The following is a 26,161-nucleotide window of genomic DNA, read 5'->3' on the forward strand; positions in this document are numbered from 1 at the left end:
TGCGTTCATCAACAAGACAGTTTTGTAGCTGTTTTATTTTATTACTTTTTTGTAGAAGTGTACATATACATAATCCTTTATTATTGACTCGGTTATAAAAATATTCACAAAGGAATGCATTCAGTATATTTCAACAACGAAAAAAAAAAAACACCGCGGTGCTTGAACAACTGTAAAATTAACAAAAACCAAGAACCTTTGTTACTTAAAAAAGAAACTGAAAACAATGTTTCTCATCTTTGTTACACCTAAGTTTTCTCTTAGTGTTTCTTTCGAACACACCCATCTAGGAGACCCAGGAGCAGATAGTTGGGTCAGGGGGAAGTCAAAACTGACTCGTTCTTTCTCGTAAAATACCCCTAGTTTTGACTTTCTCCTGACCTAATTATCTGCCCCTGGGTCTCCAAGGATGGAACATACCAAGCACTCCGTGAAACAAATACCGTTTTCTGACGTGAATAAATAGCCTTAGTTTGCACCTAAGTAACTCGACGGCTAATGATAAATGAACAAACATACAGGTTGTCGTGCCTCTTTCTGATTGATCAATAGTAAATGGAAGATATTCGGGTAAGTCTACGAGTTTCTTAAAAACCGACACTTGTTCCTAATAATACTAAACCGTGGCTACAAGAGCGATTTTCCACTGGCGACGGGTGTGACGCTAATTTTTCCGCTAGCTTTAGGCATTTTTCTTTTAATAGGTCAAAAATTATCACATCGCCTGTATAACCAAAAACCGCTCGTTTAGTCGCGTCTTTAAGCTACTGACTTGTTATCTGGTAATATATGTGAAACACGTGTACCAGTCAATAACAGTTTTAAATGTCAAGGTCTCACTTGGAGTACGACGTTGACATTTAGAACCGTGAGTTGTACATCGCGCCTTTAATATACTGTGACTATTGCTACACACTTCTTTATAAACGAAAATCGAACGCTTTCCTATGATGCAAACACAAAAGCTGACTACATCTACGATTTCAACAACTGACCAACGATCGTATAAAGCCCGATTCAAAGAAGAACAAGAGAAGCCAGTTGACGAAAGGCCAGACTCTGCAGGGAAAAAAATTTGGGATTTGTTTTGTTTCATGATAACGGTACGACCTCCAAACCAATAAGAGTCCGTCCGGTTCCCTCTTTTGGCTCTGTATTCCTTCATACGATACCTGTCCAAAATACGTCAGTACGAGCCACGCTGGTGCAAGTTCCGACCCTAGTACTCATACAAACGTGGTCTGAGTATTCGTTTCACATTCCTTCCAGTTTCAACTATTTCATTGTTTTTCGTATCGCCCTCTAACTGTCCTCGACCCTAATGAAAATTAGAGCTCTTTGACAAACAGGAAAGTTTAGAACTCACGTCATATCTTGTTCTGGATTGGTTCGGGCTTAAACAACGCAAATAATTGGAGTGTACACCTACGAACTGACCACACAACCTGTGATTTGCGTCCGCCCAACTCATTGAGTGTTACGAAAAGTTTCTTTCAACGGAAAGTAAAAAACTGGATATTTCTTTGTTATACACTGCACATCTTTGACAAAAAAGATAGTCATTCAACTCTCTGGAAGCAAAGATTTATATAAAATAGTAAATCACAATTCAGCATGCTCCAGCAAAGTCGAGGATTAACTATTCTCCAGGGCCCGGTTGTTTACCACTGGCTTAAGATTAGTTTTCAAAACATTTTTAATGAGCGAGATGAAAAAATCGGTTAATTTTTAATCGGGATTAGCGTTGATCGGCTTTCGAACAACCGGGCCCTGGGCCCTGAATAGGCTGTTACCTAGAAACGGCGCTGACTCAAAATTACAATACGGTCAACTTCTTCGCAGGGACTAAACATGTTAATACAAATAGTAGAAATCGAAAACAAAAGTCGACTTTGCAGTGCAACTTGGGATTTGTACAGAAAATTATTTAAATACGTAGGCTAATTATTTGTTTCTTTGAAAAAAATTAAACAGAACGTTCACGAAACATGACGAAGTCTTAAGAAAATTTTCTAGGGTTCCGGAAGTAAGGAAAATAGAATTATAATCGTATTTCAACTGGTAGGACGTATTTACAGTATGTACGTTGGTGCATGGATTTTCTCACTAATAATAAAAAAATGATTGAGCACGCTTCTGATAATATATCGGGATACAGGCTTCATAGTTTAAACAATAACATCAATAATATATTCAGTAAAGACCTAGCTTCCTTAACGTTTTTGCAGTATAAAATAAGGTCAAAATATGACGAACATTCTTCCGATTTGTTTGAAATCATTTTCGAGGTTTCCGTATTTATTCACGGGAAAAAATCTGACACCAGATATTACAATCAAACGTTTTGTCTCAAAACACATAAATACCTTGAAAATTAGTTATTTCTTCTCATCTGTGGCAAATTTCAGTTTCCAAGAAATCATTTACGATTAGGTTTTTACGGGACTAAAACAAATAGGAAGCTATACAAGATACGGCCTATTTTCCTTTAATTTCGGAATAGGCAATATAGATATCCCCTTGTTTCTAGAAATTGATTAAAATACCTCAAGATACCTAATGCAAAAGCAACAATCTCCTCATAATGCTCTCCTCGCAGACTACAAATTGAAGGTTTACGAAGAAAATGGAGATCAAAATTTGTGTTGAGGATTTTGTCACGTCTGTACGCGAAGAATGCGTTCAAATGATAAAATATCAAAGTTAACGTGAATAAAACTTGAGCGAACGAGTAAGATAAAATAAAACGGAAAATTGCCACGAAGAAGCGCACGCTGATGTTTCGGAAAAAAATTTGTCACACTGTCAGTAATCTGCTTCGCAATCATTCTTAGATTCGTCACGCAATCTCGTTTTGTCAAAGGGAGAATGTTACGTGACGTTGCGTTGCGTGACAACCCCAGAAAGGTTTGCGGCGAAAACTATAAAAAAATGAAATATTACTTAAATTTTATAGATTACGTTTTCACGCGATATACAGTAGCGTGGAGATTAGGCCTAAATTAGGTGAATAGAAATGACAAATGTCTAATATTCTTCGTTACTTTTGGGCGAATCTGGTCGATTTTGCCGCGCAAATAAAACACCTTGATAAACCACCCCATTGAGTTCCACAGACACCAGTAACGAGTTGTCGCTGACTTGATCCAAAAGGGTCAGCGGTAATTGTCTCTGTTCTCGGCTGCGCGATGATCTCTCTGGGTCTGGGAACTGGAATTGACCACTCTGAGCCATACCTGTAGAAAAAGAAAGATACACATATTGTTGATCCATTCAAGGATGTTTCCGACCATGCTACCCTGCTCTTTGCTATTGCCCAACCCAGAAGTTACGGGGAGACTGGGCACGAATTGGGCTCTCTGGAGTATGGAGTGGGGATAACGCAGGACTTTTAAAAATGACAGCACAGATCAGCTGTGGTCATGAACATCGTTTTAAATGAGAATATGAACGTAGTTTCAAATAGGAACAAAAAGCGCCGGCCTACTTTTCTTGCTTCCAGCTTCGAAATGTTTAACACAGTATGCGCGTGATGCCGCAACTGACCACCAAGTTAGGATATGGTCTTTGGTGACGCGAACTTTGTTTTCAGACAATTCCACTCAAAAGCTGCTACTAGTTACCTTTCGGTTGAGTCTGAATCTTGATATGCGTCCAAGGCAGCTGCGTGGGAGTTGGTTTACTGTTGCGTTCATTTGCGGCGGCAAATTTCTTGACTGGTGAGCCACACGGCGAAGCATCTGAGGGTGATGACGCGACACCCCGTGACCCTACTTCTGTCACGCTCGAGGAGCGTTTAGGACTGTATTGAACTACGCCTGGAGAGTGTAGCATAGCAACGCCGTTGTTACCATGGACCGACGGGGGTACGTGCACCTTTAAAAAAATTAATAATGGTAATGAATTACTAACTAACTAAAATACTTATATAGAGCATTGGTCATAACATGTTCTAACGCGCTATACAATGTAAAATCAGTCGAAAGCTCTCCCTAATAAAAAAAAAAAGTATTATCTTGAACTTTAAAGGAAGAGAGACTATTTTGTGGCGAGTAATACCCAAGGAGTCTACCGGGAAGGGAACTCTTACAGACTCTAAAACATTCCACCCTTTCCATATTGGCTGAAAGGCAAGATACGAAAAGGAAGGAACAAGCAAACCTGCTGCGATTATATGTCAGGACGCTGTTGGGAGGACAGTAATCAATATTCGATTTTTAAGGTATCCGAAAAGATTACACAATGTTTATACAGTGTTTATAGGAATACGTTTAAGAATGTTTGTGGGCTTACGCAGATCATTATCGGACGAGGGATTTCCCCCACAAAAAAAATATCCCTACTCTCAGAGTATGATACCCCTTAGTGAAACGTACCTCTTACCCACGAATGGAAAAAGTGTACCTCTTCCCCTTCTCCTGACTGAAAAGTACCCTTCTCTTTCCCCTTTAATTAACTCCCCACTCCCCAAATTTTCTCAGAAAAACTTACATCATGGTTAGATGCGGAAGGTCCCGGGCCGGAACCCGGACTCGACCGGTGGGTGATCCCTGGGGAGCTGCTAGTCGTAAAGGCGGGCGGGGTAGTCGTAGGACTGGGGCTGCTGTATGCGAGTGTCCCTTCTGAGGACACGGCTTGGGACAGGAATGAACCAAACGATCTTCGGCTGTCTCGCCTGTTGCCATCAATTGCAGCTTGAAGTTCGGCTGGAGTAGACAACTTTTTCTTTGAGCATTCGTAAGGATAAAGGTATTTCATGTATCTACAAGTCAAAACCAAAAAGAAACACATTTTTAACACATCTACAGGAATTAAACAAACAGCCTCACCCTGGCCGCATGTTTTCCTCCAAATAAATTTGTCAGAGTCAATGACATTTGTCTGTGGTGGAGATACAAGCATCTGCTGATGTCGCTGATGGTGTGTCTAAATGCTGCACGCGACTTTCCAGTGGCATCAAGAGTCACGCAATATGCAGCAGCAGATTTTTTAAGACATCACAACTTTTTAACTCCTTTACGGTGAGGTTATAAATTTTGGATCTGTGGTAACTTCTGATAAAAGTGACCATTCAAATTAAATTTATTGAACAGCACTTTTCTTGTGGCGCTACTATTGTTGAATTGAAGTTTTTTCTTCTTACTGTACATTTTTTTTATTACAGTTCCATTCTTCCTTTGAATTGTTTATAGTTTAATCTCTGATGATTGTATCGAATTGTAATTGCTTTGCTTAAAATTTTATCTTGTTAAAATGTTAAACGTATTTGTTTTGTTTTAAAAAAATATGTTAAACCGTTATTAAATTTTGTATTATTTGTGGGTTCCATATTACAAGCCATTCTTTCTTTGGACTCCACTCTCTTTACGCCATTTATGATTCTATTTGCAGTTACGTAATTTTAAATTAATTAAGGTGAAAGTGAAAATAAAGATTGATTGATTGTACTCACTGTGTACGAAGAGTAAAAGCAGCACTAGTTACAGATGCTGGCAAACTGAGCCCTTTAATGATCTCTCGCCAAATTTTCTTATTAATAACCTGGGAAATGACCATAAAGTTGGTAAACGGTATAAACAACTAATAAAAAGATAAAGTCAAGCTTGCTACAACAACAACAATATAAACAGTTGAAAAAATGTCTTAGGTTCTTATCACTTACCTCTACAAGTCCACCTTTGTCAACGACCAGCTTGAAAAGTTTGAATAAATCTAATGTTTGCTTTGCCATAATGGGAACTCTATTTACTGGTGTACCTAAAAACAAAAAGAAAAAAGAAAAGAAAAATATTACTTGATTACAACAGAAACAACCTATTCACAATGCAGCGATTCATGACGCGGCGGCTTGCCACAAAAAGGCGGGAAACTGCGGACAACACGTGATTTCAATGAAGTAAATTAGCCAATCGTACATCGAGAATTCGGTGGCAAGCGGCTCACCAAGCTGCCAAAACAGCGGGAAACTATTCACATTGCAATGCTGAGTCAGTTGAGTGAAGATTTCTCTTGTCTTCGACTCTTCAAAATCGTAAATTTGCCATAAATTCGTTGCCAAAATCAGTTCCAAGACAGGTTCGGCCTTCACAGACAGTTTATGCCAGGTAAGTTTTCATTTAAACACGCAAATTTTCCTATGAAGTATTGGGTCACGTTGTTGTCACGTTGACGGGAAAATCACAAATATCCTCGTGCACGTTTCGTTTGACTGTGAAAGAAAACAAGACTTATACTTTACGTACACTTGAAATTGTCTTCCAAAATGTACCTTACTGTGTTGAAAGCAGTCAATTTGGTCGTGTAGATGCCTTCTGGTGCTTATTCCTTTTGGGTCATTTTGGGAATATTCTAGTTTCCTACCAGCCGTTATTTCGGTACTAAGTAAACTCAACGCTCTAGGGAAATACTTGGAATGTATCTTAAATAATCCCTGCAGTTCCCTGTGCCCTTTAGCCTTTTTCATTTTAAAATAATTTTAAAACTTCCCATCATTAGGTTGGTATTCATCATATTTCTTAAAGTTTTGCCCGGTTTTTCAAGTAATATGTCAAAAACGAGGGCGAGTGCTTTATCACGGGTTCCAAATACTGAGAAACAGATGAAAGCACGAGGCCGCAGGCCGAGTGCTTTCATCTGTTTCGAGGTATTTGGAACCCGTGATAAAGCACGAAGCCCGAGTTTTTGACATGTCTTCTCAAATGAAACAATAAGAAATTAATCTCATTAAAATGCAAATGTTTGATCTCAGATGAAAAACATGTTTCATCTCAGATGAAAACCTGGTGGTGTTTCATCTGGTGTTTCATTGGGGTATCAAGATTCATCCACCTGACCGAAATGGAGGTCATTTATTGGCTTTTGACTGCATGAATTATTAATGAGTTTGAGAAAGCAGGTTCAGGATGAGTATCAGTTGTGAATTTTACAGGTTTACAGCTCAACGTTGTGGGTTGCTGTATAACTTTCCGTTTTGTCCCAATTTTGACTGACTTTCATTTAAAACTATAATTTAAAATTAGAGCGCTTTTTAACAAGAGAACCTCAAGGTGATAACGTACCTCTTTTCTGCATAAAGGTAAACAAATCATCCAAAAATTCTTTCCTTTCTGGTTCAGTGCCTAACTCATACAACTGCAAGATAAAACAATCGGAATTATCAATTAAAGATAGTTATTAAGATAAATACTTATTAAAATTAATCTGTCTAGGACAACACAAAGATTATCCAAGGAACAAAAAACGAAAAATAAGATAGTGGGAGAGCGGAGGGGAGGAGGTTCACTGAAAAGCTGAAAGCTGTTCCTTGAAGAGTGTGTATGATTTGGGGAAAAGACACTGAAAAACTATGTAGCAGCTTCAAATAGACGTTCAAGTATAAGTCCATGAGATCTTCAGCCCAGCCCCCTTTTTTGCAAAAGTTTATGTTGTAGTAATAAGAATTATACACTATATGCAAATTCTTGTAAATATCATATTCTGCATCTATCCTAGAATATACCCCTTTAGATCTGGGAAAACATGTTATCACTATCTATGTGTGTCTTGCAGGTCAAAATAAAGCAAGATTATAAACAGAGCAGGATTGAACAAAATCTGGTTTGCTCATTGCAACTTTTCGATCAAAATCACATGGAGCATTTTCTCTAAAATATATTTATGAATATAATATTTTGAAATGAACTATTTTCAGCAGAGATTATTCTAGAGAGTGGCATTACAGAATTTCCACAAAGGAAAATATACCGGCACATAACATTATTTTGTACTAGGGCATTGGACATAGCACAGAAATGTCACCAAGGAAGGGAATGTTCCTACAACGAAGAGATTTGACAAGAGAATACCTTGGTTATTTTTCCATTATTTCTGTGTTACAAAGCTCAAATTAGTAATTTAAGACCACCAATTTATTTTTATTTTTGATTCTTATGCTCTGTATGAGAAGGTAAAATATCTCAGGCCCTCAAAAATCACCAAAGTGGGCCTACCTAGCCCTCAGAAGTTCATTTTTAGAACTCCCCACTCTTAAAACTATGGGAAGAAATTATGGTACATGTAAGAGTAAGGGAGTGTGGAATCATTTGGGGAACTCCAGGCATTGTTGCAGCTGAAGAATAGTGCATTCTTCTGTATTTTCTTGGGGGAAGCATAGCTATCAGTATTTCTAACTGCTGCTGGTATTTTCAAGTCCCTTGCCCACCACCCCTCACCCCATCCCCCCCTAAAAAAGAAGGATCCCACAATCACTCACTCATACCAGACTCCTCACAGTTTCTGAAGTGGGAAATAAACCTTATTTCTGAGTTGTGACAATGGATTCAAGAAGTGAATTGTAAACAATGACTTTGAATTCTTGTGAAAGTTTGAGGGAAGTTTCAAAGTGACTCTTGCCCTGATGTGGCCCAACGTGGGACATTTTTATTGATCATTTTTTTATTATCATTATTTAACAGGTCAACAAGGAAAACTCCAATTGAATATCTTTTGTTAGAGGTAAATACTGTAATTCAATAATGTATGTGTGGTACAGCCCCAGAAGTAGAACCCTTGACAAATTAGTTGTAAACAAAAAATTCAGCAAAATCTAATTAAGAGACCTGGCGCCAGTTGTTCAAAGAGCGGATAACTTTATCCAATGGATAAGTCACTCTTTGAACAACTGGGGCCAGACCACTAGCAAGAAAGTTCTGCTCCAGCCAAGTGAAACTTGAGAGCAACTGTATTAAGTGGTTCTCAAGCTATGCTACCAAAAGGCATACAGCTGCTTAAAAGATTTACCTCAGCCCGAAAAACTATTCCTTCAATTTTTACTTTTACTAGCAAGGACATATACTTTGTTGGCATTTTTTTGTACCTGGGATCTGAGAGGTCACTTTTGACACTGTAAAACGAAGAAACCATATAATGGAATGTTTTCAAATACAGAAAGAAAAAATGTAAGGTACTCTAGACCTGACACTTTCTTCTGCAGGCTGCTGATAATTTTGATAAACCACCTTGAAAATAACTTTAACTTTGAAGTCGCCCTCAGCTGAAATGATCCTAATGTAAAATTGTGCTCCCCAGCAGAAGGACATCCTATACACTACCAGTTTATTGCCAATAAACTATCCTGCTTGGAATGCTTTACATTGTAATTAGCAGGTGGTCAATGATAGAGCAAATGAATATATTTTTACTACTGCAGCAACTGTCTTTGTCTTGGTTTCCACGTATAAATGTTCACGAAAATGTTCTCAGATAGCAACCTACTTCAGTTTACTCTGAAAGCTCTGTACAATGAGAAAATTTTACAAAAAGCAAGGTACATTTATTATCAGCCCCCTTCAGAAAGCAAGCTAGAGGGCTCTATAGATGAAGGGGCGAAAGTGCCATAATTATACTCAATTGCTTTTGGAAAAACTTTAAATGAGGTTAACATTTGCTGCGCTTTTGTGTAGAAACATTTTCTCCTACATACAGCTGTAAAATGCCACGCCATATTTGACCATCATCGAGGCTTCTGTTTAGCCATTCTGGAAATTTTGGGCATTAATTCCTAACCAAAATTGTGCACCTTCTCTCAATGCACGAAAAATTGGATTTGCTCTTTTTTTGATCCGTATCAAAGATGAGGTCAAATATAATAACATTTTGGCAACACATTTGATGCGCATCAAATATTTTACGCCTTTGCATATACCTTTGACTCGAATCAAAAGTGAGTTCAAATGTATCAACAACTTTGACCCTACCTTTGACGCGCATCAAATTTAAATCAAACAACTTTGACTCCGCCTATGACGCGCATCAAAGGTGGATCAAATATTTGATATCTTTGATTCGAAACAAATTTGAATCCACGGTGAATCAAATGCGGCCTTTGTCACCTGTGATTCGAATCAAAGGTAATCAAAGGCGGCCTTTGACAGTCTTTGACCACACATTTGATGTGCGCAAAGGCGTTTTTTCGTGTAGTGTCTATTGTGTATTAAAGCTTGACTAGACATGTCTGCTTTAGATGGAATAGACAAGGGTGAAAGTTGCCATTTTCAGTGTTTATTGTTACTTTGATGTAAATTTCCTGCGATTTTCATAGTGTTGTGGAATATCAAATCACCACACACAATTTGCAAGATTTGAAATAGGGGAGACTTTTTGACCAGGAAGCAGATGGGCCCATCATTGGCCTGTTTTATACTATTTTACACTTCACTTATTTTGCCTGTAGAACGCAAAAAAATTATAACATAAAACACAAACATAAAAGGTAAATTGAAACATAGTTAAAGCTTGGTAATGATTTTGTCTGACTGTCTATAACCCATTTCCGTTTCACTAAAGAGAGCAGTGATGTTAGCTGCACAGTTTGAGTTTGTCTAAATGCCTAATTATTTGGAAAGTACAAGTGTCATAAGTTGTTTCAATCAGGTTTTATAATGTAAGTGGCGTCTTGCATACCTCAAGAATATTATAATATAATAGTGTGTGCATAACGGTCATTTATATATAATTAAGGCCTACATGAAGATCAATAAATTAAAATATAAACACACATATAGGGCTTGATAAAAACACACATTACAAGGTAAAGTTTAGTTTCCCTTTAGACTTTCTTGCCATCTCTTTCCATCTTTTGTGTTTTTCATTTACGTGTGATAAATAAACTTGATGGACTGATATTAGCAAGCACTTGCTGAAACCGAACCAAATGCCAGGGATATCATCTTGATATCACTTACGGTTCTTCAATCAAAGTCCAGCAAAATTCAACTGTTTTGACTAGAATAAGAGTCCATCTTTTAACGTTCAATAGCTAAAAGTATTGATTTAATTTGGTTGGTCAAGGTTTAGCCAGAAGGGTGTTCAGGCATCTACTTTTTGGAAAAAATTAATGAAAATTTTCCTTATCTTTTAAAACATTTTACTGTAGATGGAGATTTGTCCTTTGGATGCCAAATTTTCAATTTCTGGCAAAAAGCCTGTAATTGTGGTCACAGCAGATTACCTCTACATCACAAGGCCTGAATGTTTTGCTGAATTACAAATTCCAAACCTAGTAATTAAATACTACTTGTAATTACATTTCAGGGACTTAAATACTAGTCAATCATATTTGTAGGCTAAGAACACGATTTCCCTGCAACTTTCAGAGACTTTATCAACTTATCCAAAAGATAAATATTTGCTGTTGGAATCTGCCTGCCTGTCATTACTTCTTGCCCTCCTTTTTAGAACAGGTTAATGAAATTCAGTAATTCAATTCAATCAGGTCTTTGAATGTTAGAGGTGTCTTACTTCAAGAACATTATTTATATTTGTTACCAAAATAGTATATTAATCCCGTCAATTAAATGACTCTTAATTACAGTCTGCAACATATAATGATTATTTAAATACAGCTGTTAGGTCAAAAAATAGATTTATAGAGATAGCCTTAATAAAAACACAAGATAACATTTAGTTTTTATGTTTTTTACCCCTAGGACGTTGCGTTATGTGAGGTAAATAGAACTCTTTGACTTATATTGGTAATCATGTACAAGGGCTCAAGCCGCACACCAGTGTTTGAAAAAGATACCATCTTTAATAGCCCTTGTGGTTACTTGATCACAATTAAGCCAGTAAAATTAAAATGTTTTGTCTAGAAGTGTTTAACCTTTAAGGTTAATGTGACTGCTAACTCCTGAACTAATTCGTGCAGGTATTACATTCAATTTTCACTAGGAGGGATATTGGTTTTCACAGGAAGACTAGCCTGCATGACAGATGAATTCAACTATTAAAACATGGCTCAATTCATCTGTGATGTACGCTAAGAAAATGAACTTTTTCATGAGAAAAGAAGTAGTTGAGATAAAGCCCTTTCCAAACCTCTGCTCATGGTTAAACAGATTGTCATAGAACAAGATGTGAACCTTTTACTAAATTACTGGGAACCATTTACAAATCCCAGACCTAGCAATTAAATAGTAATTACATTTCAAGGGCTTGACTAGTGCCCAACCATATTTGCAGGCTGAGGACACGATTTTCCCAGCTACTTTCAGGTTCTTTATCAATGCTCTTAGCCAAAAGATAAATATTTGTCTGTCGAATCTGCCCGCCGGCCTATTGTTTAATTTGACCATTGCTATTTGCCCTCCAGCTCAAAAAGGGTTTTAATGAAATCCATAATCCAATAAACACAGTATCATTCCCTTGCGCATCAATTCATTAACCTCACAGTTCCAGTTAAACTGACAAATAAACAGACTGACGTAATCAAAAATGGTCAACTGCACACAGTCTGACACACACCATTAGCCATATAGTATACAACAATGTAATCAAGCAGATGGTTGCACATGGAGGAGCATTTACTACATTGTAGCATGATGAGATTGATTCTGGATGAAATCATATCAATTAAAGGTCAGTCACAATGAAATTATTGTATATCAAATGAACCATTCCTCTTGCATTGCTAAACTGCACTCATTACATGTAGTTGATATCATGATACGCGTGTGTCTCTTTGTTTAGGTGCTGATTAGAATGATTTCAAGATCTGTCAACAATAAAACGTAAAATGTCATCAAATTTATGTCTCAAAATGCCATTTCTTTAAAATGAATGGATGTATGGCAGCGATTTAGTGTAAGCAGAAAGCATTTCAAAAAACAATCAAATGAAGGGTTACATCAAATCGTACTGCATTTTAATAACCACTTATTACTACTTGTGTAAATGGGTGTACGTTTCCTCTCACATTTTCTGAAAGACTGCTGTTTCTGTATATTGTAGCAAACAGTTATTACTGGACTTTTTGTTTCTGTGTTAAAAAAGGAAAAAAGCAATATGTATATGTGCCTTCATGGAGATTTGAAGTCTCCCTTGGTTCTTGAGTGTATTTATTGCACAAATTTGCTGCAGCCCCTTTAACAAATATTGACTTAAATACTTTAAATATAAATTCGATATCATACGTCTGTCTGACCTTGGCATTATTACCAATAATCACACATAAATCAGTCTTGAAGAAATACAAGCTGTATTTTAGTAACCAACTTGAGTGAAGCTTACCGCATATACATGTACTTTATGATACTTTGGCCTCAGCAATTCAACAATGGCCAAAAAGGCCCAAAATACAAGTAATATTACAATCCAAGAAATCCAAAACAGACAAATTTCTCTGCTAGACAGTAACAATTAATTATGCAGTAAATATTATGTTTATTCCAAGGATTTTGAGTTCTAAACATTCCTAACTTGATATTGATTAATTAGTTACACCATAAAATAACTAAAATATTTTTAGCTGCCCTACATTGTTGTAGATCTACCTTTTGCTCCAATTTAGCTGCCCTGTCTACTGGTTGTTCTAAGAAATAACAATTTCACATTGGTATAAACACATTGAGGGATGATTGCGTAACCGACACACTTAGCATCCAGTAAAATACAATACTATTATTGACAGCTAATCCACATTGGAATTCTGCTGTTGAGGGATAAAAGAAAGATTCAGTGGATTTAAAGTACTTGCTTTGTTATTTCTGACAACAAGTTTCACTGCTAAAATTATATCCAGTTTTTCCAATGTCATAATATTCATTATTTACTGCTTGCTGATAAAGATCATGCTGTGTTTGACATATATATTCATAATAGCTCAAGCTATTAATTTTTACTTTCCTTCTGCAGTACGAATATGAATATTGCATAATTTTTGACATTATTTTGTCATTCTGAATAAGCTATTTAATTGAATGCTGAGAATGTTTAGTCCAACATAAATAAAAAATGGAAAATTAATGAAACATAAAAATACGACTGTTGCCTCCAAACACCTCTTGATAAAGAAAAACAATATATCCTCTCTTTTTTTACCATAATAATGCATTAAGTGCATTATTTTTTATGGATTGAGACAGGAATTAAAAACAATGAAAATCATCTATGGATCTACTAAAGTATATGTCACAAGGATTGAAAATAATCTAATTTGAATTTCATCCATCAATAACAAAAGAGCCAATACATGTATATTTCTCTAAATGGTGGCATTGCCATGATTTTCAAAACTAAAAAACACCTTCCTTTGGAAGGAATTCAAAACCAAATATTGAACTTTTGGGTAAAGTGAAGAAATCTGCAAATCAAAAGTTAGCTGTGCTTATCTGAATGTAGTCTTTGTTCAATTTTTCTGTGACATGGAAATATGTATTAAAAATTGGGTTTAGAGACTTCTTATTAAAAAAAAGAAGTACAATGACCATGTTACAGATATCTAAGAAGATTAAAAGCTTAATCAAGCAGGGCCAATGATTATGTTGAAAATGAAAATAATGCATGAACGATATGTATCTCAAATATCACTAGATGCCAAATTCTTTGACAAGAATAAACAGCAGCCATATTACCTTCAGCAAATCTAAGATAAGTGTACTTGCTGTCTGTGTAGCTTGAAGAAGTTATTGTATTGAAGAGTACATGTATTAAAGCCAAGATTTTATTGACTTCAAAGAAAAGAATCAAAACACAACACCTCATCTGCCACTATTCATCAAAGCAGACAGATTAATATCCTTTGCTTCTTTTGCCAACACCAAAGCGGATAATTGTCTTACAGTATTACAAACCAATGAACCAACGAAATTAAAGTGCGAATTTCTTTTCTAAAATATGAAAATAGGAAAGTTTGTGATTGATTTTTGAGCAAGTGAGTATTGCAGGATATCTTGTGTTTTAGTAGCCAATCAGAATATGTAAAAAACTATTAGGGCTAAAAATGACAGGCTGTATGAATGACAGGTGGTGTGTCAACCTGCCACCCAAAAAGAGCTGTAATCCATGTTTGCAATTGCCAAGGGCCTATATTAACTCTGGACTATTATTAAATATTAATAATTGAAGGTAGTATTGTTGTGTAGCTCATATGTATCTTTGTAAGCTACAGATAATAATAAGTAATTGCATATCCTATGGCCAGAAAAGATGAAAAAATATATATATATATATCAATAATAATATCACCTTTCAAACTTGCTTAAAAGAGAACCTGCCGTTTAATAATCAAGTTTTCCTGTTTGGAGTGAATATCCCCTCGTTTTAATTTCTTATGACAAATACAATATTTTATTTCACCCAGGTGATAAGCCCGGTATGCAAATTTGTATCATAGGTTAATTAAAACTACACATTCTATGACCCACTAATTCAATAAACCCGATATTCGCGCGTCAAACTCCCAAATCGCCGTTTTATCAAGGCCAGTATCATAACTTCTACACACCCTCATAATCCTACAGTCGTAATTTGCAATTTATTTTGAGCCCTGAATTTATTTTCTTCAACGACAGCAACAAAGTTCGCACTTGGGAGCGGCCTCACAAACTTGGAAAATTAAAACGATCGTTGTCAAAATGTCACAATGAAATAAATCGTCTTGTCAAATTGGCCGGCAAAATATGCACCGCTGCTCATAACTCAGTTTAAATTAAAGAGCGATTTGGAATTGAGAGATTAGCGTCAAGCGACAAAGACCCTGAAAAGATGCTTTATTGCAGCGACACTAAAGAATGGAATTCACTTGAATAGAACGAGTGAATGAATAAATCGATTACAGCCCAAAACGCTGGATTTGTTTGGAACAATAATTATTAATATTCGCTTGAGCCGTGTCACTTTTTGTACGAATCAAGTTGATTAATGACGGCCCTCGAGATGCAAAACCCAAAAACCTCTGTGGCTTAGTATTTGTGCTTAAGAAAATCAAACACTTGAAGGGTTTAGTTAGAAATCTGGACTCACTTGCTTGAATTGCTCCTCAAATGTCCATTCGTGAGTAGGAATTCTGCTGTCTATCCCGCTGACACTGTTGTTGATGTAAGGTTCCACTGGTGAAGGGGGTTGTTGGCTCTGCACGCGAGCACTGTGTTGCGGATACGATGTTCCATCGCGCCCACTGGAAACACTGTCCGAATCCGTATCGTAGGGCTCTCTCTTAAATCTGTCCCCTTCAAATCCTTCCTCCTCCGTTTCCTCCACCTCCATCGACCGTTGAATATCATCAAGTTCCGCCATCCGGCTTTCCACCGAGCCGCTCGACAATGATGAGCGGTGCTGCTTGAAGGTGCGCGGCGATGAAGGTTCCCGCCTGATCTCTCGGTCTGTCCGCAGCCCATCTCGATCGGCGGACTGCAAAAGCATTTTACAACTTTACAAACACAGGAAGAGTTGAATGAAAGAAACGCGACCTCGGGCGACGAGATCATAAACACTTTCCATTTTAATTAATCAATAGATTAGCTATCAAATGAAAATGCAAATCAGTGGACGACAAAACACGGACTTACAACGCTCCGCTGTTGTGGTTGCGATGACCCCTTTTCCATTGCTGCACCGTTCCGCTCTACAGAAATTTAATTTTAATAATCACGGGGGTTTCATAAAAAGCCTATTTCCTGGAAGTGATACGCATTGGCGGACAAAATTTCCGAAGACATAACTCGACCAGTTGGAGTTCAAACATCGACTGACACAGCTTTGATGGGGCATTCCATTGAAATCGCCAATTATGACATGCGCACTAGCCGACATGGAGATTCGATTTCTTATTGTAATTAATTATCGCCAATTAACCGAGGCCACGTGACTCAAAACTCGGCGCCTTAGTGGCATTAATCATCGCATTTATTAATGTTTTTCTGGAGATTACAATTAATTCTTTCCCAAACTAATAAAGAAACGTCTTCCCCGAGAATCTTTATTTGTTATGCATTCAAGGCTTGTAAACAAAAAATATTGAAAAGAATTGTCTCGCCTGGATCTCGATTATTTTGTCCAGAATTGAAATTGTTGTTGTTCTTTCGTTATTATTAATCTTCAGCTTTTTAGCCTTTATAAAAGAAACACAAAAATTAATCGCCTCTGTTTTTATTATTTGAGTAGCGCTGAAACCGACAACACTCGTGGTCCGCTCTGCTCGAGATCATGATTGATTTTATGCGCCCTCCGGTATAAAACTTCTTTTTTATTATTTCCCCGTTGAAGGTTCGATTAATTCAAAAAGCGTAACTGTGTTATATTTTCTATCGTCAAACAAGAATAGAATCATCGAGCGCAGCTGTGAATTACAAATGCAAGAGCTTGGCGATAATTAATCAAGTAATATCTCTCTTTCCTTATCTGCGACTGTTTTCGCGCGCTAATAATAATGGAAGCTTCCACCCGCGCGATAAGAAAACTTCTTTCCTATTAATACTTGTGGCTTCAGAATGCTCCAATTAGATTACAAAGCTAGGCTGTGTATCTATTTTGGTGAAACGATCTTTTATTTGTCTTGTTTTTTCCTGTCAGATAAACAGCGACAAAAATGTTAATCTCTCGGCAATGAAGATAAGTCAAGCTCTTTTCAGGGTGCCCTTAAGAATCTTATTTATAGCTGTTGCTTGCCAGTACGCTAATAAAAGAGCCGTATTCTAGAAAGGAATCAATAATTTCTTGGTAACATTGCGATCGGAGAATTTAATATTACCTTGGAAATGTACATATTAAATGCAACAATTTTAAAAAATAAAATATGATTTTCGTTTGTAAACATCGGAAGCACTTATGTTTGCCAGGCTGAAACTGATATTAAAAAAAGCCACAGGGAAAGGAAATGCCAAATATTAGGGTGTATTTTACCTCAAGTTGTGTCCAATCAAATTAATAACTTTCCATGGCGTTCTCCGCAGCGTAAAATCCATATGACTAAGATACATTTCAATTTAGGTCGTCAAAACAATTTACTTTGATGAGCCCCTCACTGACGTCGCTTGCAAAAGCAAACGTAATAGCTAGCGTCGGCCAACATTTTCCTAATCATCAGCTTTTTATTAATCACTGACAGATTGCCTTAATTCTCAAAATATCAGTCAGATTAAGAATTCAACTTGTGTAGATCACACCGTCGTGTCCACATTAAAATTGAACGATAGGCTGACGCAAATTTTTCAAGCGGTGAACTCAGAGGAGGCCATTTTTTAAACAGTTAGACCTGCTTCACATGGCTCCACTAGTTTCAAACAATCATAGGAGATCACGAGCTGAGCGCAAAGGTGCAAAATGCATCCGCGAATCAAAACCACGTTGAAAACCAGTGTTCGCCACGCAATTTCAAAGAGAGACTTGAAATATAAAATGGCACAATTTGGCATTTCTAATCGCCGCACAATACTAACACCGTGTATGCATTCAATAGTGTTTACTTAAGCGCGCTGAACGAATAAAATGAAAAAAATTGCGGCTCGCGATCTCGGTTTATTAATCAACTCACCAATGAATCTCCGTTGTGCGAGGCCTTCGAGTGTTGAATCCTCCCGTGATACGCGGACAAAATTCCTATGTAACTGTCAGCCGTTGAATATTTCGGGCAACCGAAGTCCTCTTTGGAGCCGAACATCTCTGTCATAATTTGATGACTGAAAAAAAGAGATTAAAATTAATTTGTCGAGTGGTACATGCGCGCGGCTGAGCTTTATACAACTATATAATTTTTTTTTATATCAATTGTAGCCACAAATTAAAAAGCAGTCCAGGTGTGACGTTATTTACAAAAGGACTCAGAGATATTATTTAAATCCATTCAGCCCAGTACCTGTTACACTCGTTTGCCTTGGCCTTGGAAAAAGCCGTAGGCACTAGGGCGTATTGTACTTATCTGTGTGTCAGTGGCGTCTTACCATTTCAATGTAGCATGGCCTTTCAGAGGCGTTAAATCAGTAGATGGTAGTCAAGATTTCGGGATAAAATAGCGCATCTACTTAGCATTGTAATTTATAATATTGTGAATTATTCTATGCAATGTGATCTTTCGCAACTGTTTCCATACCGGCCGGGGTTGAACGATAAGTACGCGTGGGAAAAATGAAATTGTCAACTGAAAATGGTTAAAGCACTTTTATAAGTGAAAAGCGGATGAAAAGACATATAAGAATATCAATACAAACGGAAAGATTTTGATAAACGCGGTTAATTTGATTTGTGCTGGAAAATAGTCGAGTGACGTCACCACAGGGCCAAAAATGATTACAGTTTATATATTCGTTTTAGTTTCTGGCCATTTTCTTATTAATTCGTAATCAGTCAACCTGCCAGAAAGAGTTATTTAATTCGACAAATGAGAATATCTGTGGGTAAATTCACCTACAGATGGCGAAATTAAACTTGAGTTTTATTAGCCTTAACGGTAGTGTCTTCCGGAATCGAACACGATCGAACGGCGGAAGAAAAGCGCGCCTTCATGTCAGCTTGAATCAACGTGACTTAACGGCGGTAATTGTTGATGGATTAAAAATTCTATTATCGATCTAAGCGACCACAGTCGAATTTTGAAAAGTTTAGTTTGAAATATGGTGATAAAACGTCATACAGTTAGATAATTAAGCCGATTCGGGACGGTCTAAGCAATCATTTCCGTCCGTAACTGATCTGATGCCCCCTTGGTGCACACCAGGATAGTGAACAACCACATCGCCATCACAACTTGCAGTTTATCTTGATCAGTAGAAGAAAGGTTAGCTGGCACTACCGGGTCATTTAACTTCCATAACTCCAATTTTAAAATCCTGATTTAAACTCGACTTACCGTTTACAGTCACCAAGCCGGAAGATTATACACCTCAAATAAAGAGACGTTGGCTTAAGTGCGTCTTGCTTGGATTAATGCCAGTTAACATCTTTAGTTTTGTCGGTAAGTAAACTGATTAATTAATTTTTGTCTGTTCAGAAGCCATGAATAACCTATACAATTTAGCCTTATCAACAGAAACTGTTGCTAACGTCCCTAAAGAACGCGCTTTATGAATTACCGGGATGTTACTATGAAAGCCACACGTTTTATCCCATTATTACCTTGAATCGTGCGTCGAGCTTTAAATTTTGATCACTTCATACGGTATCAGTCTTAAGAGAAACTGGTTTGCTATCTGCGTCCTGGGCGTGTGACACGCGCTGTGCGCAGGGCAGAATCGATTGTAAAATGTCAAAAAAGCGAGTGGTCTCTTTGTGGCACGTGGGAGAGGAGGGCCAAAATAATCGGTAACGACAGGTCGCTATGGACGTCCCGTATGAAATCGCATTTTTTTCAAAAAGGCACCAGCAGTAATGGGGATCTCTTACCTGCTATTGCCATTAGATAACGTACATTATTAATCAACGAAGACAAAATAACAAAAAAAATCATCTTTGATTCCAATCCCAAGAAGACAGTTTTTGATATCACGGCTTTATATGCATGACCCAGCTCGCCGAGGTTAGCTTTGCTATCAAAGCTAAAGCTTTTGTGTCCTGGTACAAGAAGCTTCGCCTAAAAAAATCGGTTTTGGTTGAATATTTAAGGAAATTTTTCTCGGTTGCATGCCACGGCATATTGAACTTAATTTTAATATGAAAACCTCTTTTGTTTTGTGTCTTGGCTGACAACAGGTTGTTAAGACTTGAAAGAAGATCAAAGGCCTGCTTGAAATATACTTTGAAACTCTATTAAGATATAAAGAAAGAATTGCAAAGGATTAAATACCCCAAGGAGTGCAGCAAAATGAATTTTTTTTGCAAGTGGTGAGCCATGGACAAAATTGATAGTGACATAATTGGGATTATTGAGAACCGAATATTGTGCCACAGTTTTGGGTAACCACCTGTAAATGTTAAATATTTGGGGTCTGGTTGGCGCCATAAACAATAGACAAAACAAGAGTTTGACCTAAAGCCCCTTCTTTGCCTAAATCCTCAATAAGTATTTAATAAATACGCTGTGAACTCTGATTCGTTAAGATCTGTTGGAACGTGACATTACCGAAGAGAAGCGGGTACGGGGTGCGTTTGTTGGCTGGAGAGCAGCGGCGAGAATTAAGAACCCACATCGACAATTAAGTCGCTTTCTTTCTGTTCCTATCCTCAGGGTGTTACTTATTTTAACCCGACTGAACAGCCACATTTGTCCTTAACCCTTACGCTGCGAACTCTGATTCGTTAAGATCTGTTCGAACGTGACATTACCGAAGAGAAGCGGGTACGGGGTGCGTTTGTTGGCTGGAAAGGAGCGAGAATTAAAGACCCACATCGATAATTAGGTCGCTTTCTTTCTGTTCCTACCCTCAGGGTGTCACTTATTTCAACCCGCGGACATGGTTTTGTCACGGGGAGTAGACTGAGTGGTGGTCTCTTTGTTTTCAGCTTGGGATAGCAGAGCGCGAGCGCGCGCGGAAATGCTCCTCGCCGGAGGCGATTTTCGCGCGCGTGTTTCGCTTGCTCTGTGCTTTCCAACTACCCGTAGTCTACATAAAGAGTCACTGACTTCAGTAGCAACCGTAGAATTCATCTGCATTCCGTTTTTGCCTCATCAGTGTCTAACCAACGAAGAGGAAATACTTTCTTTGTTGAAATCGGATCTGGTTTTCCAGTAACGTTTCGAATGACGCTGTATAAGCTCAAAATGTTTGGGAGTATATCTCATCGTAATTACAGGTGCAAGGTTTTATTCATTTTGCCGCTGGTAAAATGGGTTGGTCATGTCAACTGTTACCAGTCCCCAGGACACATCTCGGGATTGTTTATGTTTGCTTTGTTTTGGCGAGGATACAGAAAGGGTTAATTTCAGTTCCAACCTGGGGATGTAAATAAAGAATTAATTCCTTTTCACAGGTACAAAATAGAAACGTCTCCTCATCAAAGTAACAAGGGTTGGAGATTTGTTTTTTCTCAGTCCTTTTGTGTTTAACTCCGAGATCATTTCTCTTTCAAGTTCCTCTATTTTCGATATGCTGTAGCAAACATTTTGACTACTTCCAACCTGAAGAAACTCTCCGTTCCTTTTCACGTCACTTGTAAGGTATCGCTTATTCCGGCGCTGTTGTTCATAACAACGTGTGTAGTCGGAGTAGCCCTGAGAGGTTTTCTTCATACAACACACTGACGACGCCCCAGGCAAGAGACAAACAGAAGCCACAACAAAAAATATATAATTGTTGTAGTGGCAGTTGGCCACCAGGGTACTCCCATGAAACTCTTATAGAAGAGCTTCCCTGCTGTCGCATACCATTAATTTGGAGGAGCTGGCTCCCGTAACCTCTCCCCATTGCCTTTCAATTCCTTTACGTGCTTTTCAATCACCTGTTCCATATCCTCATTATCATTCACTACTGGTATTTGCTTTCATTCCACCTGTTCTCGTAATTAGCTGTCATTTTTTTTTTTTGCTTTCTTCTACCACTTCTTGAAGAAGTCGTAGAGGAAGTCATTCATTTTGGCTTGATCGATAAACCGTAGGTCCAGTCTCACAGCTTGTTCCTAATAATCTGTGGGACATTAAAGAACCCACACACTGTTCGGAAAGAGTAGGGGGCGTAGTCCCCGGTATTGTGGCCTATCCCTATCTCTGATTTCATCTGTCTTTCCATTCATGGGTGGGTGGCTGGGTGAGATCAATATATGGACTTATGGCTGCTGCCAGTGGAGCCTTTGCATGCCAACGTCCGATCTCACCCTACATCGCCACCATGATGACTATGTGATATGTACGGTATATAAATGCATTACCATTTTAATGTATTGTCCTATGGAGGGTGCTCACGGCGACCATGTTGGAGAAGGCCAACAATAAAAGATATTTGCATAAAAATAAAATTTATCTCCCAAAGGAAAATCATTGTTTCGCTCCTCCAATATGGCCGCCGTGAACACACTATTGTTTCACTGGTCTCATTTTTGGAGCGAAACTTTTTAGGCAATTCACTATAACGTCGTGCAACGACAGAAATAATACATTGTCCTAGGAATGGCTTAAATGGTGCCGCTCGCAGTCAAGGCTAGGTATTTTTTTTACCATTATTATTTGCTGTCACAAGCTAGCGAAATAGTTATCCTGTAGGTACGGCGCTGCAGCGCACGTGAAAGCAAGCATTTCCAAGGAAAGCTTTAAAAAAATGTCATAACTTCTCTTTCAATGGAATACCTTAAGGGGAGTTCATTCTAGCGAGAGGTACAGGACTTGGGTACGTAGTGAAAGACCTCAGTGCTCTCCACTGTATTTTCATTTTGGCTTTAAATTCTGCCCTCAGAGCTCGAGAGCACCACAAAGGGCTTCGTCTTTCAGCGGGGTGCCCAACGTGAATAATAGCAGTATTTATACTGGCAGGTTGTTCGAAAGCCGATTAACGCTAATCCGGGGTTATGGGCTCCTGCGCTAATCTACGATTAAAAGTTAATCGAGGTTTTAATCTCGCTCTTTAAAAGTGATTTCAAAGCCTAATTTTAAGCTAAAGGTAAAGAAAAGTCTTGCTCAAAACTGAGGGCCAAAACTCTTTTGGAAGAATCTTTATTAATTAGTTATTAAACTCGAATCGAAGTTCACGTTAATCCAGGATTAGCTTAATCGGGCTTCGAACAACTGAACCAAGATGTGTTTGTCGTCCAGATCGATCGCACTCATTACACGACCGTAACTTCGGGACACCCTAATGAAAACGAATCCTGATTACTGGAAGCAGTTCTGGATAAGCCATAAGACGCAATTAAACTAACCCAACAAGAGGTACGAAACTCAACATTGGTGAACTGACAGACGTCGTTGGCCCCGTTGGGAAAGAAGACAAGCGACAATTCTAGTAGAAATGCCGCACATACGCATCACTATTTTGTATTTATTGTGTTTTCGATGTGACCTCTTTATGTAAGCCCGATGGTTTCTCGAGGTCTCCTCACCATATCTTTATTGCTACTTTTGTTTTAGATTATTATGTTTTACGGTAAACAAATAAAGAAAAGAAAAAAGATTAAAGGGGAGAGGGGCAAATGAGCAAACTTCTTAAATTGTAAATTGAAGATAAAGACTCTCAGTCCCATTTTGATAGTCCCCGCTTCAGTCTTTAACATAAACATGGCCATTTATCCGAGTAACAAAACGGGGATAAGGAAAAAAAGATGACTAAAACATTGGCGACGGAAGCCACCGCCCCCCCCCCCCCCCCCCAAAAAAAAAAAAATTACAATAATAAAAATCGCTCGATCATCACTCATCTCCTCGCAATGTCGGAAACGTTCCCGGTTGCAAAGGTAACAATAACGCACACGATTTCGGCGTTCAAGCGATTTAACCGTAAGCTTCGGTGGGCCTTCTGAGAACTTGATGGCGTTTTCTGGTAGCTGGAAGTTCAGCACTTTAACAGTGAGCCGAACATCAAGAGTTTAGATGCAAAAGACCGCGTAACCGAAGATGCAACTACAACAACAATAGCTAACTACATTCAACGTAATTCTAGCCGTTCGCAATCAGTGAAGCGATGTATTGAGACTGATACTACTGTTTACTGTGCAGCACATCCTCGTTAAAATTAAGCCGGGTGTTTATGGAATAATAATCAGTAATGATGGATAATCACCCCATAGCCACGCAGGTTATAATATCAGTACACAACCTAGTCCCGCACAGGAAGTTCTTTAGATTTTGGCGCAAATATATAAAGCTTTTCATTCAACAAATTTTTTTTTTCGTCTCAGTACATGCTGAAATCGCGCATTCCCCGCCGGTAATGACTTTTGCACGCGATAAGCAATATCCAAGAAAGTTTGCCATTCTACATTAACTCGGAAATTGTTGTCAACAACGAAAATTGCACCTGTCTCCGTTAATTTGTAAAACCATATATATTCGCATTTTTTTACGCAAATTACGAGTGTTAATTAAGTTGCAATCGTTTCGGCAAATTTCCATTTGAGAAAAATAGTGCTTGTGAGATATTTGTTCCGAATATTTTATCATTTCTGTACTACGGAAAAAATTCTATGCTGCTCTGAGCCACGTAAACTCCGAAAAAATAACATTCCATTTGATATTCTTAAGGTTTGTTTCGTGTTTTGTGTATTTTTTATTTCTGGCAACCGGAAATGTTATATAAAAAAAAGTGTAAACTTCCTTGCTTGAAATTAGGGTAACAAAGATATACACTCTTATGGATGAAAGCAACATGGGGATAAAAATGAATTTGCCTCATGACAAGATTCAAATGAAGACATGAATTTATGGTATAACGGCACGCGTCTCCGAAATGTCCTCTTAGAATAATTTATTCTTTGAAAAAAAATTACGGCGTTTGCCAAACCTTTTAATAAAACCAGTCAAGAAATATGGTGCAACCAAAAAAGTATATAGTATACAACAAGTAGCTTGCCTCAAATATTTAGTACACAGTGCACTAATTTGCCGCAGGCATTTACGGGTAGTCATTCATTTGCAGCCACAATAAACGAAAGTGCTACAGTTTAATTAAAAGCTTGATATTGCAAAAGTTCGGATACCGAGTAAAGAAAAGAAAACTAAGCAGTCAAACAACCCTAAAGTTGCCGTTAATACTGTATTTTTTTTAAAGCATATCTCGCCATCGATAAATAATTCATCTTTAATCGAGCCTATAATGCCTTACATCAATAAAAGTTAACAATCCCACGTTGTAGAATATCCCCATTGAGAAGTGTGTTTTTTTTTAGTTTTAATTTGTTATTGGTAGCTTTGACTTTGACATTAAAAAATAGAAGAGTTTTTTGTAGGGAACCCAGAGTCTTTATCCATGATTAAAATATGTGGCTGAGTTTCGTGATTAGTTAGCTACGATAGTTAAACCTAATGGCATATTTTAGAGATTAGTTATTCAGCTAACTCGAAGGCAATTTGAAGAAAAACAACAAATGTACCTAGCTAGTCGTTACTAAGTGCGTAAATTGATATCAGACAACACAGGAAAACTTACCCGAAGAGCCTGAATATGAGGAAATTTTTGTTGTTACTTACAACCTGCTCGGCAATAAAACTCGATCATGAAGTTCTATCAAGCCGCTATAAATTTATTCGCCTTTAAATAGCTCGGTAATCAATCATGCACATTTCAACTGTAAAATATTAATTAGCTTTCCAGCGAGGAACGTCAAACCTGAATTGCGGTAATTTGAATTAATTTTGTGCCCATGTTTGTTGGTTGTTTTTTCTGATGGCTGTCAAGTGAAAACTGTTGTACTATTGTGCTGTCGGCAAAATGCTCAGTTGGGGAGTGGAGACTGTTTGAAAGGTTAGCAAGCTTATATAGCTTCAGTTGTTCACTACAGCACGGGAATACGATCGATTTGAACAAGAAAAACAGCCATTTTGTTTACATGTAAT

General features: G+C 37.7%; 2 protein-coding genes across 5 annotated transcripts in view; one reads left to right on the plus strand and one right to left on the minus strand.

Annotated features, from left to right (window-relative positions):
* LOC146468008 (AT-rich interactive domain-containing protein 3C-like) lies at positions 1-25,812 on the minus strand. Of its 4 annotated transcripts, none has more exons than XM_085125093.1 (9): positions 25,755-25,812; positions 18,287-18,431; positions 15,778-16,164; positions 7,059-7,131; positions 5,663-5,757; positions 5,453-5,541; positions 4,492-4,762; positions 3,624-3,876; positions 1-3,236 (listed from the first exon to the last, which is right to left on the minus strand). In XM_085125093.1, the coding sequence occupies exons 2-9, from the start codon at positions 18,419-18,421 to the stop codon at positions 3,028-3,030; spliced, it is 1,512 nt and encodes a 503-aa protein (XP_084981219.1). In that variant the 5' UTR covers positions 18,422-18,431; positions 25,755-25,812; the 3' UTR covers positions 1-3,027. The 4 variants fall into 4 exon arrangements, with proteins under 4 accessions (XP_084981219.1, XP_084981217.1, XP_084981218.1 ...); XM_085125091.1 differs by lacking the exon at positions 25,755-25,812 and adding an exon at positions 19,864-20,152; XM_085125092.1 differs by lacking the exon at positions 25,755-25,812 and adding an exon at positions 19,598-19,813.
* Positions 5,967-26,161, plus strand: part of LOC146468009 (uncharacterized) — a 36,858-nt gene continuing 16,663 nt past the window's right edge. Inside the window, exons 1-3 of the mRNA XM_085125090.1 lie at positions 5,967-6,104; positions 8,454-8,493; positions 14,347-14,407. The gene's annotated coding sequence lies outside the window, so the exon portion shown is untranslated. The remainder of the gene's footprint in view (positions 6,105-8,453; positions 8,494-14,346; positions 14,408-26,161) is intronic.

Source organism: Pavona decussata, unplaced genomic scaffold (genome assembly GCF_977016875.1).
Source record: "Pavona decussata unplaced genomic scaffold, jaPavDecu1.1 SCAFFOLD_133, whole genome shotgun sequence".
NCBI lineage: Eukaryota > Metazoa > Cnidaria > Anthozoa > Scleractinia > Agariciidae > Pavona > Pavona decussata.

Bases quoted from the DNA above. Each gene is read 5' to 3' on its own strand.
- LOC146468008 (XM_085125093.1), bottom strand. From the start codon at position 18,421: ATGACAGAGATGTTCGGCTCCAAAGAGGACTTCGGTTGCCCGAAATAT. The intron at 5,542-5,662 runs GTAAGTGATAAG...GTCATTTCCCAG, and splicing joins ACAAAGGTGGACTTGTAGAG to GTTATTAATAAGAAAATTTG. The intron at 3,877-4,491 runs GTAAGTTTTTCT...ATTTTTTTAAAG, and splicing joins CTTCCGCATCTAACCATGAT to GTGCACGTACCCCCGTCGGT.